General features: G+C 39.1%; 1 protein-coding gene across 1 annotated transcript in view; it reads right to left on the bottom strand.

Moving 5' to 3' along the window:
* tbc1d19 (TBC1 domain family, member 19) overlaps positions 1 to 19478 on the bottom strand; it is a 47949-nt gene that overhangs the window by 5509 nt on the left and 22962 nt on the right. The window contains exons 12-17 of the mRNA XM_030162950.1: positions 4787 to 4861; positions 4641 to 4703; positions 1389 to 1473; positions 1222 to 1266; positions 568 to 600; positions 378 to 487 (exon numbers count right to left, since the gene is read on the bottom strand). Coding sequence (XP_030018810.1) covers positions 378 to 487; positions 568 to 600; positions 1222 to 1266; positions 1389 to 1473; positions 4641 to 4703; positions 4787 to 4861 — 411 coding nt within the window. The remainder of the gene's footprint in view (positions 1 to 377; positions 488 to 567; positions 601 to 1221; positions 1267 to 1388; positions 1474 to 4640; positions 4704 to 4786; positions 4862 to 19478) is intronic.

The raw sequence follows: 19478 nt of genomic DNA, 5'->3' as shown, positions 1-19478 counted from the left end.
TATGCTACACTATACTATGTTATGTTACATTATGTTATGCTATGTTATACAAGGCTACACTATAATATGTTACATTACGTTACACTACGTTATGTCATACTACACTATATTTTGTTATGTTGCATTACATTACATTAGGTTACGTTGTTCTACATGATATTATACTATGTTACGTTATACTATACTACACTGTATTATGCTACATTGCATTGCGTTAGGTTACAATACATTGGATTACACTATGTTATGCTATGTTATGTTATGTTATGTTACGTTATGTTGTGTTACTAAACGTGATACACTCAGCCCTGTCATAAAAACTTCCCACCTGGCTTTAACTGAGTCAAATAAACTGAATGAATAAAGTCCAAACTGACCGACTGAGAGGAAGAGATGGAGTGGAGTCTGAAGAAGTATCGGATGTACATTTCCCTGAAGACACTGTAGAGTTTGGACGGTTCGTTGTACAAGAAACACAGCGGAGCCACTGTGGACAGACACAGACTGTGTTAGTGTTCTAAACTGACTTCTGAAACGTTCCTCTGAGCTGATGTGGAACATACTCACCGTACATGGAGAACCCATGGAAAGGGATTACACCTGATTAAAAGGAGATTTACAGTCAGTGTACGACTAATAATCATATGGAAAGAGTCATTCTGCACTAACTCTAACACATGCATCAGGTTTATTACCTCCATCAGGAGGTGTTGTGATCACTTTGCTTTGTGTGAGTGTTCGTTAGCAGGATAACTCCAAAAGTTAAGGACGGATTTTCATGAAATTTTCAGGAAATGTTGATACTGGCACACAGAAGAAATGATTCAATTTTGGTGGTGCTCGGGGGGGGGGGGGGGGGGGGGGGGGGCAGATCTGTCTTGGTGGAGGTCTGTGTTCTCCGAGTGCTTTTATTGTTCATATGTGCTGTCAGTATTTGGATTATGATGCATGAAAAGATTAAAGTTTTCTTTAGAGGTGACACATTTACAGATGTCCGATCAAACATAAACTTAAAGCAGGAGAAGGAAACTCAAGAAATGAACTCAGTCTTTTGTGGGTAAAAGTTTTTGTAAAAAATCTAAGGCAAAACGACATAAAGATAAAACACGATGAAAATGACAGTATACCACTGCATCTAACCAGTGTTTTCAGTTCATTAATGCAGATCATATTTGTGATAAATAACTGTTTGGTTTATGAAATATCAGAAAACAGACTCACCGTTGGGAGGATAAACGACAGCACAGTCGTCGCCTGATTCCTTCCCTGTAGCAGACACAGGAACATTAGAATGACTGTACGTTACATGTCCAGACGTCGTCCAGGTCGCTGTAGTGACCATCCGTCACATATGACCACGGCGGTGACGTGGCATCGAACTCACTCACCTTCCATGTAGGACTTTGGAGGAGTGGCGCTGTTGTACTTGAAGTGATCCAAGACGGCGGTGTCACGGGAGAAGCACAGCAGAACCTAGACAAACATGGACAAACATGGATAAAACATGGACAAACAGGGACAAACACGGACAAATATGGACAAAACATGGACAAACAGGGACAAAACAGGGACAAACACGGACAAAACATGGACAAACAGGGACAAACACGGACAAATATGGACAAAACATGGACAAACAGGGACAAAACAGGGACAAATATGGACAAACCAGGGACAAACAGGGACAAAACAGGGACAAATATGGACAAAACAGGGACAAACAGGGACAAAACAGGGACAAAACAGGGACAAACATGGACAAACATGGACAAACATGGACAAACACGGACAAACATGGACAAAACAGGGACAAAACATGGACAAACAGGGACAAAACAGGGACAAAACATGGACAAACAGGGACAAACAGGGACAAACATGGACAAAACATGGACAAAAAAAGGTCTTTCCATTGCAGTTTTGAGAGATATACCATTTGCGCTATGCCCAAAAAACCACCTCTTGCCAGCGCAAAAACTTTTAATCGAAAAATGAGACTTTTGGCGAAATTGTTGTTTTTCCATTAGGCAAATTTCTAGGCACAACTCATATTTGCGCAATTTGAGGGTCAATGGAAAAGCGACTAGTGTTATTTTTTATCCTATGGACCGGATTGGAACCCTGTGGCGGCCAGTTTTGGCCCACGGGCCGTATGTTTAACACCCCTGTTTTAACCGAAACTGGACCTAAATCCCCCTGAACCTCATGGACACCCCCCCCACCCCATCCTCCTCCAGGTCCAGACTGGACTCTTCAGAACAGATTCCATGTCCGTGTTGAAGCCCAGAGACGTGGATGATGGGATGGTGGATGAGCAGCTGTTCTTCTGGATTAAAGCAGTACACCAAGACCCCCCCCACCTCCACCCCCCCTCCCCGTTCACCCTGTACCCGCTAACGCAGTCTGGAGTGGACGCTCCTTTGCCTAAATGAGCGTCTGAGTGGGGCTATTTCCATAACGGCCCCGTCTTCCTGACAGTCCATTCCATTTCCACCGTCCACTTAAGATGAATTACATCCGAGGTAATCATCCAGAACCAGACCGGCTCAGATCCACATAAGAGCCCAGATCCACGTCTACGGTCTGACCTTAGAATCCAGTGGAGGTGACAGGACGCTGGTCCACGGTCCACTTACACCATTATATATAGATCAGACACCGGTGGAAGTGGTTTGGGTTGGAAATCACAACAAAACTAATGAACTGTGTCCAAATACGGTCTGTTTCAGTCATGTTCAGGTTCCACATTCACATTAATATGAGTTAAAGTGGATCAGATCAGTAAAATAATAACAGAATAACCTGTAAACAATGAAAAATAGAAACTTTTATGTATGTTTTAGAGTGAAAAAAGTAAAATTACATGATGAAAAGGTTTACATCTACAAACTATCTTTTAAAAAAAATGTGAATAACATGAACAAACTGACATTTCTTACAAAAGAAACCCCATAATTTTACCAATATTCTGCCTCAGTTTATCATTTACACATGTACATTATAACGTACTGATCATAGAGGATCTATAAATATACTAAACATTTAATAACAGGCAGAATATTGTATAATATAAAATTATTTTTATTTCATTTTTCCATATTATTTTCTTCATTTCACCTGGAATTTCTGAAGAGAATCAGGTGCAATTTTAACAAGAATAATAAAGAAATACAAACTGTATGTATATATATATATATATATATATATATATATATATATATATATACACACATATATATATATATATATATATACATATATATATGTGTGTATGTGTATATATATATATGTGTGTGTGTGTGTGTATATATGTGTATATATATAGATATATAGATAGATAGATAGATAGATAGATAGATAGATAGATAGATAGATAGATAGATAGATAGATAGATAGATAGATAGATAGATAGATAGATAGATAGATAGATAGATAGATAGATAGATAGATAGATAGATAGATAGATAGATTTATTTATTTTAATAATGATGAAAATAGTGGGGAAAAAATGACCCACAAAATTAATAAAGAAATGGAAAAAACAAACTAAAAAGAAAATAATGACGAAAATGAAAGAATTTAACAGAAAAGTGAAGAAAATAATATGAAAAAATGAAAAAATATTAATTCTAACACCAAAATTGGACCAATGTTCTCTCGTTACTAAATGTTATGTGTATTTATTACAGATCTTGCAGTTTTATGTTTTGTTTGTTTGTGAAGCGTCTTTGAGTGTCCAAAAGAGCGCTAAATAAGTGTGATGTATTATTTATAAATGATAAGTTGCGGTCTAATATTGTTACATTGCTCTTATTTTTTTAAACAGATTCATTTGTGTGTAACTGAATCCATGGTCTATGAGGCTGATGATGTGCGTCCACCTTGGACACAGACCTGACCAGTCCAGACCTGAATCCACTTCAGCCAACAGGAGGTGGATCAACAGGTGGTACCTGCTGATCCAGTCCGACTGGAACTGAAGGGAAACAGTGACGCTGCAGGACTGACATGAACGACTGAAAGAGTCTGATTCAAACACAATGAATGTGAGAGGATGAAAAAATGCCTGGAATGAGGAAGAGTGGACGGTTAGATTCCAACAGACGGATGTAGTTTGGTAATGTCTTTCTGTCTGTCTGTCTGTCTGTCATAAGTTTATCTATCTCTTAATGATCTATCTGTTATAGGTCTATCCATCTGTTATAGGTCTATCTATCTGATATAGATCTATGTATCTGTTATAGGTCTATCTATCTGATATAGATCTATGTATCTGTCATAGGTCTATCTATCTGTTACAGGTCCATCTATCTGTTATAGGTCTATCTATATGATATAGATCTATGCATCTGTTATACATCTATGTGTTATAGATCTATCTGTTATAGATCTATGTATCTATCTGAACAGACAACAGTAGTTTAATATTCTTCAAGGCATGCGTCTACAGAAGGTTTAAAGTGCTTAAAATGTTAGAGTGAACTCCTCCTGAATGTTTAAGTGTGATGTTGACGTCTGTGAGAGCAGATCTGATCAGATTAGATCTAACTTAAATAAACAGTAGGAGTCAGAGCAGATCTGATCAGATTAGATCTAACTTAAATAAACGGTAGGAGTTAGAGCAGATGTTGGGTCCTACCTGATACAGGAAGTCCTCAAACACAAAGTAGTAGTCGTCGTTACTGGCCGTGAGCTTCACGTCCTGGTGGACACCACATGGGACGTTTACACACCACAGATAACAGAAGGTTCTGGATGCTCTACTGCACATGTGCAGACCTTTACCTTGTAGATGAGGTTGTCCACCAGCAGGTCGTGTTGGATGACTCCGGCCTTTAGCTGCTCATAGTGCATCACATCCTGAAACACAACAAAATCACATCACAACATACATGAAACCTTAACCCTCCAAGACCTGAACCACCACCGCAGACCAAAAACAACTACTCATCTGGAACTTCTCAGTCCGACCAGTACATGTAACTGCGGCTCAGTTGGTAGAGCCAATGACCAAAGGGTCAGCGGTTCAAAGGTCAAAGTGTCCTTGGGAAGACAAACAGCTAAATTGCTCCCAGTAGGGCCTTGCATGGTGGCAGCTGCCTACTGGTGTACTGGTGTACTGGTGTACTGGTGTACTGGTGAGGCTTTGAAGGTGTATACAATGTGCTATGTAAGTGCAGTCCACTTCATTCTACGTGGTCCATCAGAGTTCGACCAATAATGGAGTTTTAAATGTTGAAGAATCCTCATGGCCTCCATACTTCACCCAGTACACAACACTGACTAAACGTACTCATGCTTTTACATGTGAGCGACAAACGCTGCAAAAGTTTTGGCAGATTTTCACTTGTTCTATAAAAAAAACTCTGAAAGGCTGCTCATGTGTTGTACAAACAAGACAGTCTAGATCGACAGTAAAATGATATAAACCTGTTCAGACCTGTGTTTCTATGTCTAAAAATGTGAAGCGTGAAGATGTTCACATCATAGGATGAGTTCAACAGGCCTGTGTTTAAGTCCTGTAATAGAACATAGAAAACAAACCAAATGCAGAAAATGAGAAAATGCGCTGTTTTGTTTTTTTTGTTTTTAAATAAGGTAATTTTCAATTTGATGGCAGCAACAAATTCAGACTCACTATTCGGTTTTGTAGAGGCCCAAACATAAGGACCAGGGCAAAGGTGGTGAAATTAGGAAAAATGATAATTTAATAAAATTACAAAAATGTTAACACGAGCTCCAAAACATGTTAATTAACAAAATGAACAAAGATGGGCCAGGCTGAGCTCAACTAAACCAAAACCAGCTCCAAAAACTGCAGTATATCCAGAATTCTGCCGCCCGCCTCCTCACTTGTACCCGCTCCAGTGACCACATCACCCCCACTCTCAAACAACTCCACTGGCTCCCCGTATACCACATCCAATACAAGGTCCCCCTCCTCACCTACAAGTCCCTCCATAACCTGGCCCTTCCCTATCTCACTGATCTCCTTCAGCAGCACTGCCCCCCCCACCCGCTGCCTCAGATCAGCCAGCACTAACCTCCTCACTCCCACCACTAGGACAAAGCACCGGACCTTGGGGGGCCGAGCCTTCTGCTGCAGCCGCCCCCACCCTATGGAACTCACTCCCACAAAACATCAGGTCAGAGAAACATCAGAGACTCAACATAAAACTTTAAATCACTTCTAAAAACTCACCTGTTCAAACTTGCATTTTCTTGAGCGTCGTTTTTTCTCTCTGTTCTTTTTGTTTTGTTTGTTTGTGAAGCATCTTTGAGTGTCCAAAAAAGCGCTATATAAGTGTGATGTATTATCATTATTATTATTATTATTATTATTATTATTATTACCTCCGCCAAGGAAGTTATGTTTTTGCCAGGGTTTGTTTGTTTGTCTGTCTGTTAGTGTGCAACATAACTCAAAAAGTTATGGACAGATTTTGATGAAATTTTCAGGGTTTGTTGGAAATGGGATAAGGAAGAAATGATTAACTTTTGGGGGTGATCGGGGGTGGGGGGGGCCCACGGGGGGGCCCACTGATCAGCCTTGGCGGAGGTCTGCGCTCTCCGAGTGCTTCTAGTTATTATTATTATTATTATTATTATTATTATTATTAGAACTGCAACAGAACAAAAACTGACCTAACCGGACAATGAACCAACGTGTGCTTAAACAGAAGGGGACTAACCCAAATCAAACACAAGGGGGAGGCAATACACCAAGAAATTCAACCAAACCATTAATTTAGTCAAAATAACATAAAAAGCAAATAGGGCTAATGACATTCATTTTGGCTTCTGTTAATGTAATTATACTTTTCTTTTTTTCTTTTGTTCAGACAAGGTATAGTTTTATAGACGTTACCTGCTTGACAGTTTCGACTGTGACACGTCAGCAGCACGTTGGGCGGCGCTTCTGGGGAAGACAGGAGTCACAACTGAAACTGTCAAGCAGGTAACATCTAAAAAACTACACCTTGTCTGGACAAAAGAAAAATATAATTAAAAAGAAAATAATCATAACTAGACACAAAAATACAAAGTGTGTGAAATAAATGTGATTTAAACCAAGAATTTAAGCGACTAAATTAACACAAAGAAACAAACAGTGCCCCCCCCCCCCCCCCCCAGTCATGTGGTAATAGTTCCTTCCTGCTTCTTAAATAATAGCCAAGTCCATTAGTCAGGTCTTTTGTCTGGCAACTCAAGAAAAAATGTAAGTAAATAATTCAAACATCTACAAATATGTGCGCACCCAAATTAGAATGTTTAAACTAAACTGTGTGATGTAATTATTAACTGTAACTGAACCTCCTCAGACCCAGGAAATGTCGGCAAAGTACCAGCTTTTTTTGTTTTTTATTAAATAAGTGCCGATATTGGAAACATCATGATGCAACAGTTTTTTCAGATGCAGTTTTTTTTTAATTTTTATGGAATTTCCTTTGTGGTGGACAGTTTTCTTTTCTTTTTTTGTTTTGTATAAAGTTGTGACACTCTTAACCCAGGAGGGTCTGAGGAGGTTAAGAAACCAAAACTACTAGCACAAGACTGTGGTGGGGGAGGAATCCACCAAAAGTTTTTTTCAGCATTTCATACAGCGTCCCAACTTCTTTGGGAATTGAGGTTGTATTTAATAGTTTGCAAACTTAATGGGGGTCACCATTGGTTCTGGGGGGGTGGGGTTTATACTTGGTGTGTCACAAAATCTTATATCATAAATGGGAATTTCTTTCTGTTTTTTGTATTGTACTTCTGGAGATGCACAATGAAAATAAATTTTAAAAATTGATTAAAAAAAAAAACTTTCAGAGCATTTTCCTTAATTCTCACAATTCTCCACAGATACAGTTCACTCAGTTTTATGTTCCTGTAATGACAGTAACGACGGCAGGATTAAACCCAGCTGAACCAACGGGTGTTTCCACGTTTCCGACCCCATGGTTAAACTCAAGCGTGTCTCCGGTTTGAGACAGGTTCTATCATAAATGCGGTGTGGACGGTGATAAAACCGTCCTGTTTGACAGCTGGGACGCTGCCTGGACGTGAACAGAACCAGAGATAGTCGGTGTGACAGCTCAGATCTACAGCCTGGACACAAACCAGGAGGTGGGACGGATCTGCAACCGCTGACAGAACTCCATACATCGCCCTGGCAACCGCTGGAAGCATGTTTAATGTAGCTATACTTTATTATGGTTTCCATGACATAAATGCAACCGAGCGGACGGACTGGACGGGAGATATTTTCAACAGCGGATGTGGCGGTTTTCACATAAAATTGTTACGTTTTTTTAGTTTTTCATTTTGGTTCCAGAGTTTTGTGAGTTTGACTTTTTCAGATGCAAGAAAATTGATTAAGAATTGATTTATAGAAGCTTAAAAAGGTTAGATGAATAAAGACATCACATATCCTCCTGAGGCCCAGCAATCCATTTTTGTCCTCTGTAGGGGACAAAAGTTTGACAGTTCTACTTAAAAAATGATGTCCATTGAAAAGGACATTCCATTAAAAATAAAAATAAATAAATAATTAAATAAAAATACTTTTAGAAATGTATCTGAAAAAACTGTTGCATGATGCAGTTTCCGATCAACACACTTTGGCTTGAGAGTCTGGTTTCAACCGGCTCGATATGTAAAGTGTCATGAGATAACTTTTGTTATGATTTGGCGCTGTATAAATAAAATTTGATTGATTGACACTTTAAAGTAAATAAGCTCAAACTTCCACTTCCCTGGGTCTCAGGAGGATGTGACAGAAAGCATGACTTATTAAAGCTCCAGTATTGAGCGAAACCAATTTATTCTTATACACAATTTAGAAACGTAAAACAAACCGGCTTTTATTTTATTTGTATTGTTTTATAGTTTTATTTTTCCTCATAATCTCCTTTAGTGTAACTTTCTTTAACCCATACAGACCCAAACATTCACTGGAAACCAAAACCATCTACTGATCTAAACTGTTTAATATCTGTTGATCCATTAATTCTATCAATACATGTAAATAATTGGTGTAAAATACAGTTATTCATCTTTTCGTGGTCATCAGATATGACCCATTTGGACGTTCAGAGGCTACGTAGTTACCGTGGAAACACTGTCGTCTTCTACAACATTGATTCACCGGTAAAACCCATGGAGTTGGATCAGTCCCAGTGGATGGACACACTGGGTTTATGTTCAGTTAATGATACCTTTGCTGAAATAGTCACTTTTTGTTGAGTGTTCTCTGTTTTCGATACAATAACCCTCAACTTTAATCTGAATGTTTATGAACGTCTACATGATCAGTAAACTGATTGTTCCCAGAGTTCTGACAGACTTTGGAAAAACAGCATTTTCCTACCGTGCACCACGGTCATGGAATAATCTTCAAAAAACTGTAAAAATACATGCACTCATTTCTGTTCATGATTTTGAAAGTATCATGGAGAATGCAGTAAAGGAGGAATGTCACTGTTTTTCTTGATGCTGTTTTGGTAGAATAGTTGTTATTGTGTTTTATTGTTCATTGTGGATCATGTATGTGTTTTATGTTGTTTGGACTTTGTATGGCTGCTGCCTTGGCCAGGTCTCCCTTGCAAAAAAGGTTCCTAATCTCAATGGGACTTCCTGGTTAAATAAAGGTAAAATAAAAATATATCAATAAAAATTAAATGTAGGAAAATACATGATTTTCACTGAAAAAATGCAAAACACAGAGGGTAATATTTAAATAAATAGTGATAAATCACTTCAGAAAAGTTGAATATAGAAAAACAAATATTGTGGAGCTGCCACAGAAGTAACACTGGGCCTTTATGGGTTAAATGACCTCTTTGTTCAAAAAATACCAAGTTTATTCTTGTTACTTTGAGATTAAACATAAAAAGTTTTATTCTTATTTTAAGGAACTGACTAAGTTTCATTTAGTTGCCACTGTGGATTTTTCATTAATTTGTATTAAGTTAAAAACAGCAAAATGTGTTGGTTTTTCTTTGTTTTTTTATTCTATCAGTACCAAATTTGGTGAACAGTGCAGCAGGACTGAGCTCCACGATTGTTCTATAAATGGTAAGACTGGGCCTAAAAATGGCCACCACCAACCACAACTCATCACCTTGATGGAGACCATTTATCTAATTAATGTGAGTCTAGACAGAGCTTTTGGTATGTGAGTTCCTCAAATACCACAAACATGTACCTCCAAACCTGGTAGAAACCATCAGTTTAGGTACAAGTGGATAATACACACGATACGTCATCAATATTAACTGGTATTTGTGGTGATATGGAACTACCAAGAATCATAAAAAATAAGAAAAAAAACAACACAACACAACTGCCCTAATGTTATTAAATAGACCTGTTTTAATAGGTCGGAGTATCTGTACCGTATATCTAGGGATGGGAATCGAGAACCAGTTCTTTTTGTGAACTGGATCCCAGTAGCTTGATTCCTTGGAATTGTTGGCCTGCCTGCTTAATGGTTCTGCTTATCAATTACGCCTTCATTGCGCATGCGCGATGACGTCATGCATTGTTTTGGTCAGAACGTGGCCAACATGGCGTTGAGGCAGAAACGGTCTAAAAAGACCACAGCAGGTCCACTGGAACACTGTCAAAGCTTCCATTTCTTCTAAAGGGTGGAATCCCTCCAATCTGTTCAAACATTCGTCCACAGCATGGGATTCATTTGATTCACTACTTAGCGACGTTTGTGAATCTAGCGGCAGAGTGAACACCAGACTGTCAGCTGGGCCCAGTTCTGGTTCCGGTGTGGGCAACAAATGTTGTACCACCTCAAATACAAGTTTCCGAAGGTAGGGGAAAGGAAATGAGGTGCACAACAGCGAGAGACGAGCTGAGTCGAACTGGTTCCACGTAGTGGAAATGCGGCAAAAGAGGAATTAGTAAAGAGTCTGTAGTTTAACTTCCACTGTGCTGTAATTCCATTGGCAGCTTTAATTGTGTTGAGTTGAAACGTGTCTGAGCCTACCAATCACCTCCTCCAGACATAGTTCATACTTCTGGACAGGTCTTAACCACAGCCCTCATTAATTAGTGCCAGTGGGGGCGTGGCCAAAAGCTGGTATTTGTGCTGACATAAACCCTCCTAAAGGCATGAAACTTGGCAAAGTAACACCAGCTGCAAATATTTCAGAAAATATGTCATCCATAATGTTGGAAGAGCTTATCCCAGGGTTCCTACGGGTTTCTACAAGTTACATTTAAGACTTTTTAAGACTACTTGGCACTGAATTTAATGCCCTTTTCGTGGCTATACTGGCAAAAATTCACGAGTCCTACAGTTTAGGAAAATGGCAGGAGTTTGTCTTTTGGCTTTTACATCAGTCATGTGTTTCGCCTTGATTCTTATCATTTATGAATGATGATGAATTGACTGAGCGTCAAACACATTCCAAAAATTCCAAACAGGTCGAGAATGATCTTTTCTCGAACCAGGCATTTTTACCTCCACCAAGGACGTTATGTTTTTGCCACGGTTTGTTTGTTTGTTTGTTGGTTTGTTAGTTAGCAAGATAACTCAAAAAGTTATGGACGGATTTTCATGAAACTTTCAGGAAATGTTGATACTGGCACAAGGAACAAATGATTACATTTTGGTGGTGATCGGGGGGGGGGCAGATCTGCCTTGGCGGAGGTCTGCGCTCTCCGAGTGCTTTTCTAGTTTATTTTCTTTTTTTCCCTTTATTTTTCTTTTGCATATAAACAAAGAAATAACATTACCCCAATCCTAGCAGAAAAATATACATCCACACAAACAGAAAATACATATTTAAAAGTAATTACCATAAAATTGAAGATTTTCTAGATAAATAGAAATAGTAAATAAAATAAATAAATGAAACAAAATAAAATAAAATGGCAATACAATTCTAAAATTATAAATCAGACCATAGTAGTGTACAAGTCATATGGAGCTGTGGTTTTTCAAGAAAACCATATACGGACCCATAAAAGGGCAAATTTCTTGTGCTTCTTTTAACAACATATGTTAGCCTTTCCAAGGTAAGACTAGCAGCCAGCTGTTTTATCCACAAACCAACAGCAGGTATGTCCATATTTTTCCATAAAATTCCAAGTATCCGTCTGGTTTGGAAAAGTCCAAAGTCAATGAGTAGTGACTGTTGTAACGTTACAGCAAAAATGTCAGGATATGAATCCAGCACACAAAGTTTAACACATGATAGGACTTCCAGCCGGGCATTATTAAATTTACACTTCCTCACACTGGAAAAAATCTAAATCTTACCAAGTGTATTTTTCTAATTTCTAGTCAAAATATCCCATTACACTTAAATAAGACAGAATCACCTAAAGACTAACTTTTCAGTGAGATATAAGAACTGACTTTTAGACAATAGATCTGGAAAATCTTATCTGAAGAAATCTAACCAAGATGATTTTCACTTGTTCCACTGGCAGATTTTTTTTTTTTTTTTTTAAATTAAGCAAAAAAACAAAAAAAAAAAAAAACAAATCTGGAATCAAGCAAAAAATCTCTAACAAAACACAAAAAATCTTGAATTAAGCAAAAAAAAAAAAAAAAATCTCAAATTAACCACAAAAAATCTTCAATTAACCCAAAAGTCTTGAATTAAGCAAAAAAAAAAAAAATCTATCAATGGAAAGAGTGAAAATTATCTTGGTTAGATTTCTTGAAATCTGATTTTCCAGATCTATTGTCTGTAAATCAGGTCTTATATCTCACTGAAAAGTCACTCTTTAGATGATTGTGTCTTATTTTAAGCGTGATGAGATATTTTGACTAGAAATGAGAAAAATACACCTGGTCAGATTTAGATTTTTTTCCAGTGTGTGCTTACTTTTTGCTTGTGCGCCGTCCCTTAAAATTCCCATAGTCACCTTTCTCGGGTGACTAACAGAAATGTTGGAAAATGAAGAATTCCATTTAAAAAAGCAAAATATCACTCCTTTAACAACTTCTAGAACTACACAAAAAAAGCTATGATGATACAATTTGATGCTGCAAACAACTTTAGTTTCCAGCAGTGGAGCTTCCTGTTGTTGCCTAGAAACTGGTTTGGACTCGATTAGCTTATCTTTAACTTCTTATTTTTAATTTCATTTACTAAAGTTACGTTCCCGCCCCTAGTTTGAGTTAAAGTCTTGGATAACGTTAATGGCCCCGTTTCACAGCAGGTCCAGACAAAGTGTTTCCAGTGGATTTCCTCGATGCCAGGCTGATTCATACATAGACCTGAACTCTGAAACACTACCCAGACCTGGGTTACATCGCTCTGGCACAAGCGTAATCTTCCCATCGCGAGCGCTGTTTTATCGACTTGGCTCGGGCGTTTACAGAGCGCTTCGCCACACAGAGAGACAGCCGCTGTGTTTGGCCTAACTGAGCTAAATCGCCGGCATTTGATTATGTTAGCGTTCGCACACACAGGACAAGCTGCAGCGGGCTCGGATAAACACTACAAGGACGACTCACAGATTATACAGAGAATATAGGTCACATGGTGTTGCACTAGTGTGTTTGACCATGGAGTGTGAACGCCAACAGGAACATGAGAAGCACAGTAGTAAATATGTGGTCTGAGTTTGTCACAACATAGAAAAATGTGTTATCTAACGTCGAGCCAAATCTGAATGATGTCTGAAATGTAAAACCAACACAGAGACCAATATTTATTTCCATACTTTTTGTTGTTTATCATTCTGTCGTTTCCTCTGGACGTACATGGTTATTATACAATAACAACGGTCAGTGATGTCAATTTATGGGTGGGTGGGTTCCTTTGTTATTAGATCCACCGCATGGTTCCAAAGGGAAGCAGGAATCTGACGATGAGTCCACGTTAAAGCCCCTTTCAGGAGCTGGTCCAGACCCCTGCACCAGGTCGGGTACCCACAAAAACATGCAGGGATGGATAAAAAAAAACTAGAAAAGCAGATCACCACCAAAATGTAATCATTCGTTCCTTGTGCCAGTATCAACATTTCCTGAAAGTTTCATCAAAATCCTTCCATAACTTTGAGTTATCTTGCTAACAGACGGACAAACAAAAAATCTGCACCCCCCCCCCCCCCCCATCACCACCAATATTTAATCATTTGTTCCTTGTGCTTGTATCAACATCTCCTGAAAATTTCATCAAAATCCAAAATCCTTCCACTAAAGCACTCGGCAGACCTCCACCAAGGCAGATCAGCCCCCCCCCACCCCTGATCACCACCAAAATTTCATAATTTCAACATTTCCTGAAAATTTCATCCAAACCCATCCATAACTTTGTGAGTTATTTTGCTAACAGACAAAAAAACAAACCCCGATGAAAACATAACCTCCTTGGCAGAGGTAAAAAGAAGAATTTTCGCGGGCATGAATAAAATTAAACAAAGTGAAAAGATAAAAGATTCATGGATGAAAATAATTTGCAGGACATTTAATGATGATGATGATCTAGTTTCATTGTGGCCGATCCACAGCTGGTTTGTTTTGTTGTGAAGTGAGCTTCACCTCTGTCTACATCCACCCACAGACGTCGCTGAGCAGCACTTTTACAGATTAATTGATAGCGTGTGTTTTAACCAAAAATAAAGACCTTAAGAGTGAGTTACTGTGTAGACCAGGGGTCACCAATCCTGGTCCTCGAGGGCCGGAATCCTGCATGTTTTAGATGTATCCCCCTTCCAACACACCTGATTCAAATGCTAAGCCTATCATCCAGCTCTGCAGAAGCCTGATAATGACCGTCACGTGTGCTGGAAGAGCGAAACATCTAAAACATGCAGGATACCGGCCCTCCAGGACCAGGACTGGTGACCCCTGATGTAGACAATGAGTTTATTCACAGGTCGGGTCGGGTCGCCGGTCTAATGTACGTGGGTGCGAGCGGGTGCGGATTGGACTTGAAAAAAATGCAGGTAGTGGGTCGGGTTACGTACTCAGCTTTGTGGGTACGGGTTTGGAAAAGTGGACCTGTGCAGGACTGTGCTGGATGACCAATTATCATGAAGAACAGGAAGAAATATGGAGCGCCTCCTTTCCAGGAATGGGTGACCAAGTGGGAAAAGTAGTGGCATGTGAAAGTACACACAGTTTTTATATTTATCACATATTTTTAACAAGTGTTTTTGCTGCTAAAGAGATTTTCATTGTTCCTGTGACAGTGACAATAAAGGTCTATTCTATTCTGTTCTATTCTATTCTATTCTATTCTATTCTATTCTATTCTATTCTACCCTATTCTACTCTATTCTATTCTATTCTATTCTATTCTACTCTACTCTACTCTATTCTACTCTATTCTATTCTATTCTATTCTACTCTATTCTACCCTATTCTACTCTATTCTATTCTATTCTATTCTACTCTATTCTACCCTATTCTACTCTATTCTATTCTATTCTATTCTACTCTACTCTATTCTACTCTATTCTATTCTACTCTATTCTACCCTATTCTACTCTATTCTATTCTATTCTATTCTACTCTATTCTACCCTATTCTACTCTATTCTATTCTATTCTATTCTATTCTATTCTATTCTATTCTATTCTACTCTACTCTACTCTACTCTATTCTACTCTATTCTATTCTATTCTATTCTATTCTATTCTACTCTATTCTACCCTATTCTACTCTATTCTATTCTATTCTATTCTACTCTACTCTACTCTACTCTATTCTACTCTATTCTATTCTACTCTATTCTACCCTATTCTACTCTATTCTATTCTACTCTATTCTACTCTATTCTATTCTACTCTACTCTATTCTACTCTATTCTACTCTATTCTATTCTATTCTGTTCTACTGCTTACGAGGCCTGGGAACCAGACGGATCTGCTCAGGAGGATGCAGAGGTTTCATTTGGCAGCTCATCCTGGTCCATGTCCCATTCACACCGACTTCAACAAGCCTGGGTCGTGCCAGACCAAACAGACGCTAAACTGATATGAGAACAGTTTGACGGAATGATTTATAGGCTGCACTTTAGTCACTTTAGTCAACAACCATGATGGCTGCCGCCGGTGCAGAGCAGTGTTCTGACTCCAGAATCAAATACACGGGACGTTCAAATGTATCCAAAATAAGACAGAATGACTGCGCTTCAAGCCTCTGTCACTGATAATAAAGCCCAGTTTAGCCAATAATCAGTGTTCTGATTGATTCTATTCACCTGCATGTAGAGGCATTATGGTCTACGCTCCTTGAACGCCTCTTGGATATAATAAATTAACCAAACTCCATTGGGACAAACCAGGCCACAGTCCAGGTATGTAATGAAAACACTGCAGCATCTTCCACACATGGACAGAGTCTGTAGAACAGTGTTTACTTTGTATAGATGTGGTCAAAATACTGCAATAACATCACATAAGTAACGAATAAACAGCCTGAGTCAGAGAAAACAAGGAACTAAACTTTAGAATTTGGATGTAACTCCAGGATCATGACTGTACCGCAAAAGACAGTAGTAGTAGTAGTAGTAGTAGTAGTAGTAGTAGTAGTAGTAGTAGTAGTAGTAGGAGTAGTAGTAGGAGTAGTAGGAGGAGTAGGAGTAGGAGTAGTAGTAGTAGTGGTGGTAGTAGTAGTAGTAGTAGTAGTAGTAGTAGTAGTAGTAGTAGTAGTAGTAGGAGGAGTAGGAGTAGAAGTAGTAGTAGTAGTGGTGGTAGTAGTAGTAGTAGTGGTAGTAGTAGTAGTAGTAGTAGTAGTAGTAGTAGTAGTAGTAGTAGTAGGAGTAGTAGTAGGAGTAGTAGGAGGAGTAGGAGTAGGAGTAGTAGTAGTAGTGGTGGTAGTAGTAGTAGTAGTAGTAGTAGTAGTAGTAGTAGTAGTAGTAGTAGTAGTAGTAGTAGTAGTAGTAGGAGTAGTAGTAGGAGTAGTAGGAGGAGTAGGAGTAGGAGTAGTAGTAGTAGTGGTGGTAGTAGTAGTAGTAGTAGTAGTAGTAGTAGTAGTAGTAGTAGTAGTAGGAGGAGTAGGAGTAGAAGTAGTAGTAGTAGTGGTGGTAGTAGTAGTAGTAGTGGTAGTAGTAGTAGTAGTAGTAGTAGTAGTAGTAGTAGTAGTAGTAGTAGTAGGAGTAGTAGTAGGAGTAGTAGGAGGAGTAGGAGTAGGAGTAGTAGTAGTAGTGGTGGTAGTAGTAGTAGTAGTAGTAGTAGTAGTAGTAGTAGTAGTAGTAGTAGTAGGAGGAGTAGGAGTAGAAGTAGTAGTAGTAGTGGTGGTAGTAGTAGTAGTAGTGGTAGTAGTAGTAGTAGTAGTAGTAGTGGTAGTAGTAGTAGTAGTAGTAGTAGTAGTAGTAGTAGTAGTAGTGGTGGTGGTAGTGGTAGTAGTAGTAGTGGTAGTAGTAGTAGTAGTAGTAGTAGTAGTGGTGGTGGTAGTAGTAGTAGTAGTAGTAGTAGTAGTAGTGGTGGTAGTAGTAGTAGTAGTAGTGGTGGTAGTAGTAGTAGTAGTGGTGGTAGTAGTAGTAGTAGTAGTAGTGGTGGTAGTAGTAGTAGTAGTAGTGGTAGTAGTAGTAGTAGTAGTGGTGGTGGTAGTAGTAGTAGTAGTAGTAGTAGTAGTAGTAGTAGTAGTAGTAGTAGTAGTAGTGGTAGTAGTAGTAGTAGTAGTGGTGGTAGTAGTAGTAGTAGTAGTGGTGGTGGTGGTGGTGGTGGTGGTAGTAGTAGTAGTAGTAGTAGTAGTAGTAGTAGTAGTAGTAGTGGTGGTAGTAGTAGTAGTAGTAGTGGTGGTAGTAGTAGTAGTAGTAGTAGTAGTGGTGGTGGTAGTAGTAGTAGTAGTAGTAGTGGTGGTAGTAGTAGTAGTGGTAGTAGTAGTAGTAGTAGTAGTAGTAGTAGTAGTAGTAGTGGTAGTAGTAGTAGTAGTAGTAGTAGTAGTAGTAGTGGTAGTAGTAGTAGTAGTAGTAGTAGTAGTAGTAGTAGTAGTAGTAGTAGTAGTCGTGGTGGTAGTAGTAGTAGTAGTAGTGGTGGTAGTAGTAGTAGTAGTAGTAGTAGTAGTAGTAGTAGTAGTAGTAGTAGTAGTAGTAGTGGTGGTAGTAGTAGTAGCAGTAGTAGTAGTAGTAGTGGTGGTGGTAGTAGTAGTAGTAGTAGTAGTAGTGGTGGTAGTAGTAGTAGTGGTAGTAGTAGTAGTAGTAGTAGTAGTAGTAGTAGTAGTAGTGGTAGTAGTAGTAGTAGTAGTAGTAGTAGTAGTAGTAGTAGTGGTAGTAGTAGTAGTAGTAGTAGTAGTAGTAGTAGTAGTAGTAGTAGTAGTAGTAGTCGTGGTGGTAGTAGTAGTAGTAGTAGTGGTGGTAGTAGTAGTAGTAGTAGTGGTGGTAGTAGTAGTAGTAGTAGTGGTGGTAGTAGTAGTAGTAGTAGTAGTAGTAGTAGTAGTAGTAGTAGTAGTAGTAGTAGTGGTGGTAGTAGTAGTAGCAGTAGTAGTAGTAGTAGTGGTGGTAGTAGTAGTAGTAGTAGTAGTAGTAGTAGTAGTAGTAGTAGTAGTGGTGGTAGTAGTGGTAGTAGTAGTAGTAGTAGTGGTAGTAGTAGTAGTAGTAGTAGTAGTAGTAGTAGTAGTAGTAGTAGTGGTAGTAGTAGTAGTAGTAGTGGTAGTAGTAGTAGTAGTGGTAGTAGTAGTAGTAGTAGTAGTAGTAGTAGTAGTAGTGGTAGTAGTAGTAGTAGTAGTGGTAGTAGTAGTAGTAGTAGTAGTAGTGGTAGTAGTAGTAGTAGTAGTAGTAGTAGTAGTAGTGGTAGTAGTAGTAGTAGTAGTAGTGGTAGTAGTAGTAGTAGTAGTGGTAGTAGTAGTAGTAGTAGTAGTGGTAGTAGTAGTAGTAGTAGTAGTAGTGTCAGAGTGTCAGTAGTAGATATGATCTTCTGCCATTGAATTCTAAGTTACAGTTCTTTTTTACGTGTATTTTTCTTACTCTAAATACTTGTATTATTCATTAGCATAATGAAGCTAACATGTAGCTAACACAGTAGAACATATTTAGTCACTTCACCAGTTTAGTTTGTTCAGTTACATGGTCAGATCTAAATCATCCTCTACTTAACTACTGATTATCAGCCACAGTTTCACAGACCACAGCAGGAATCTGGATTCAAACCCACAACCAAAGGGTGGTGGTGTTTCTAAATGTGGCTCCAGAGTGTCATCAGGACTAAGATTCACAACAGCAGACTCCAGAACCACGACCTGTCACAGGAAGTGTTTCTGAAGGCTGAGTGGGCTGGGATGAGCGCAGCTGTGTGCACCACGCTGAGGACCCAACAGGACTGACAAGACTGGACCCACTGACCCAACAGGACTGACAAGACTGGACCCACTGACCCAACAGGACTGGACCCACTGACCCAACAGGACTGACAAGACTGGACCCACTGACCCAACAGGACTGACAAGACTGGACCCACTGACCCAACAGGACTGGACCCACGGACCCAACAGGACTGGACCCACGGACCCAACAGGACTGGGCCCACAGACCCAACAGGACTGGACCCACTGACCCAACAGGACTGGACC

Source organism: Sphaeramia orbicularis, chromosome 18 (assembly GCF_902148855.1).
Source record: "Sphaeramia orbicularis chromosome 18, fSphaOr1.1, whole genome shotgun sequence".
NCBI classification, from domain to species: Eukaryota; Metazoa; Chordata; class Actinopteri; order Kurtiformes; family Apogonidae; genus Sphaeramia; species Sphaeramia orbicularis.
This window is presented reverse-complemented; position numbering and strand designations above follow the sequence as displayed.